The 1,364-nt window shown below is 44.9% G+C and overlaps 1 protein-coding gene across 1 annotated transcript; it reads left to right on the forward strand.

Annotated features, from left to right (window-relative positions):
• Positions 1 to 5: 5 nt before the first annotated feature.
• On the forward strand, positions 6 to 1,010 carry LOC112141595 (malate synthase; the record flags this gene model as incomplete). Its single annotated transcript, XM_024264741.1, is given in 4 exon segments — positions 6 to 224; positions 303 to 393; positions 462 to 538; positions 900 to 1,010. Coding segments are annotated over 4 exon segments (498 nt in total), but the record flags the coding sequence as incomplete, so codon positions are not given.
• Positions 1,011 to 1,364: the final 354 nt, after the last annotated feature.

Raw genomic sequence — 1,364 nt, forward strand, 5'->3', positions numbered from 1 at the left:
GTCAGATCCTGCGGCTCAGAGCATCCAGAAAGGTCCAACTCGATCTCTCTGGGAACCTCCCAGACTTCCTGGAGAGCACTGTGCACATCAGAGCAGACCCCTCCTGGCGGGTGCTGCCCGTGCCCCCCAGACTCCAGAAGAGACATGTGGATGTAGGAGACACAGCCCCCTGTGATACCCAGCGTTTCATCAGGGCCCTGCAGTCCACCGCACAAGGCATACAGGTTCCTATCTTTACCTACGTCAACCCAAACTGATGCGCCCCCTCCCACCCCCACCACTGAGAACTTGTGCTTTCGCAGGTCGACTTTGATGATGGAAACTGCCCCACATTTCACAACCAGATCAAGGGCATCCACACCGTGGTGCAGGCGGCGAGGAGCCTGCTGCCAGGTGAGTCTGAGGAGGGAGGGGTGGGGGTCAGAGGTCAACTGTCTCACCTGCTTCCTCTTTGAGAGCAGATGTTCCTCACATCTCAGAGGCCCCGGTGCTGATGCTGCGCCCCCGTGCCTGGAACATGGTGGAGCACAACATGATGGTAACCATGATTGCCCTCCTTGTGTGTAAATGTGGTTAAACCAGGTGAGAGAGCGTCCACATTTACTGGAGAAGGTTCTTCAACTTATCAACCGTTAACGATCAACGTCATTCCAGTAGATTTTGAAGGAGAAAAGCGGCGTCATGCTAACAATTAAGACATTAAAGTAAATCAAAGAACATAAACACTGGAGCTCCGGTGTTAAAGGGTTCAAATCTGACTCTCAGAGGAGAAGCTCAGACAAAAACAAATGTGGAGTCACAACCAGAGAGGGTTAAGCAACATTTTATTCTAAATTTCAACAGGTTTTCTTCAGGAATAAGATTTTAAAAAGCCTCTTCCTCACCTTCTTCTTCCTCAGGTGGCGGGTAAAGAGGTTCCCGGTCCCCTCTTTGACTTTGGGCTGCTCATGTTTCACTGCGGCGTGACTCTGTTCCAGAACCAGAGTGGACCCTTCTTCTACCTGTCAAAAGTAACACATCAATCCACCTAAACAAACTCACACACATGCAAAATCCTTTACAAAACCACACAAACAAATCTTTCCCATCTTCATTTATTATTTGAAGTCTATAAAACATTTCAACCTATAAAAAATATATATATATTTTTTTTAGCATTCAGTTTCAAAGATAATGCACATGTCAACACCACACTGCAAAAAAGGTCCTCCAGAAATGAATAAAAAAATCTTAAAATTTGAAAAATATTCTTTAAAGTCTGCCTTAAAAAAAATCTTGTTTTTTTTTCTGTTTGTTTTTAACTTTTCTTGTGAAAGAGAATAATAAGAAATCATTTTGTTTTTTCATTTCCGAGTATTTCTCCT

The sequence above is a fragment of the Oryzias melastigma genome, unplaced genomic scaffold (assembly GCF_002922805.2).
Source record: "Oryzias melastigma strain HK-1 unplaced genomic scaffold, ASM292280v2 sc01447, whole genome shotgun sequence".
In the NCBI taxonomy this organism is placed as follows: Eukaryota; Metazoa; Chordata; class Actinopteri; order Beloniformes; family Adrianichthyidae; genus Oryzias; species Oryzias melastigma.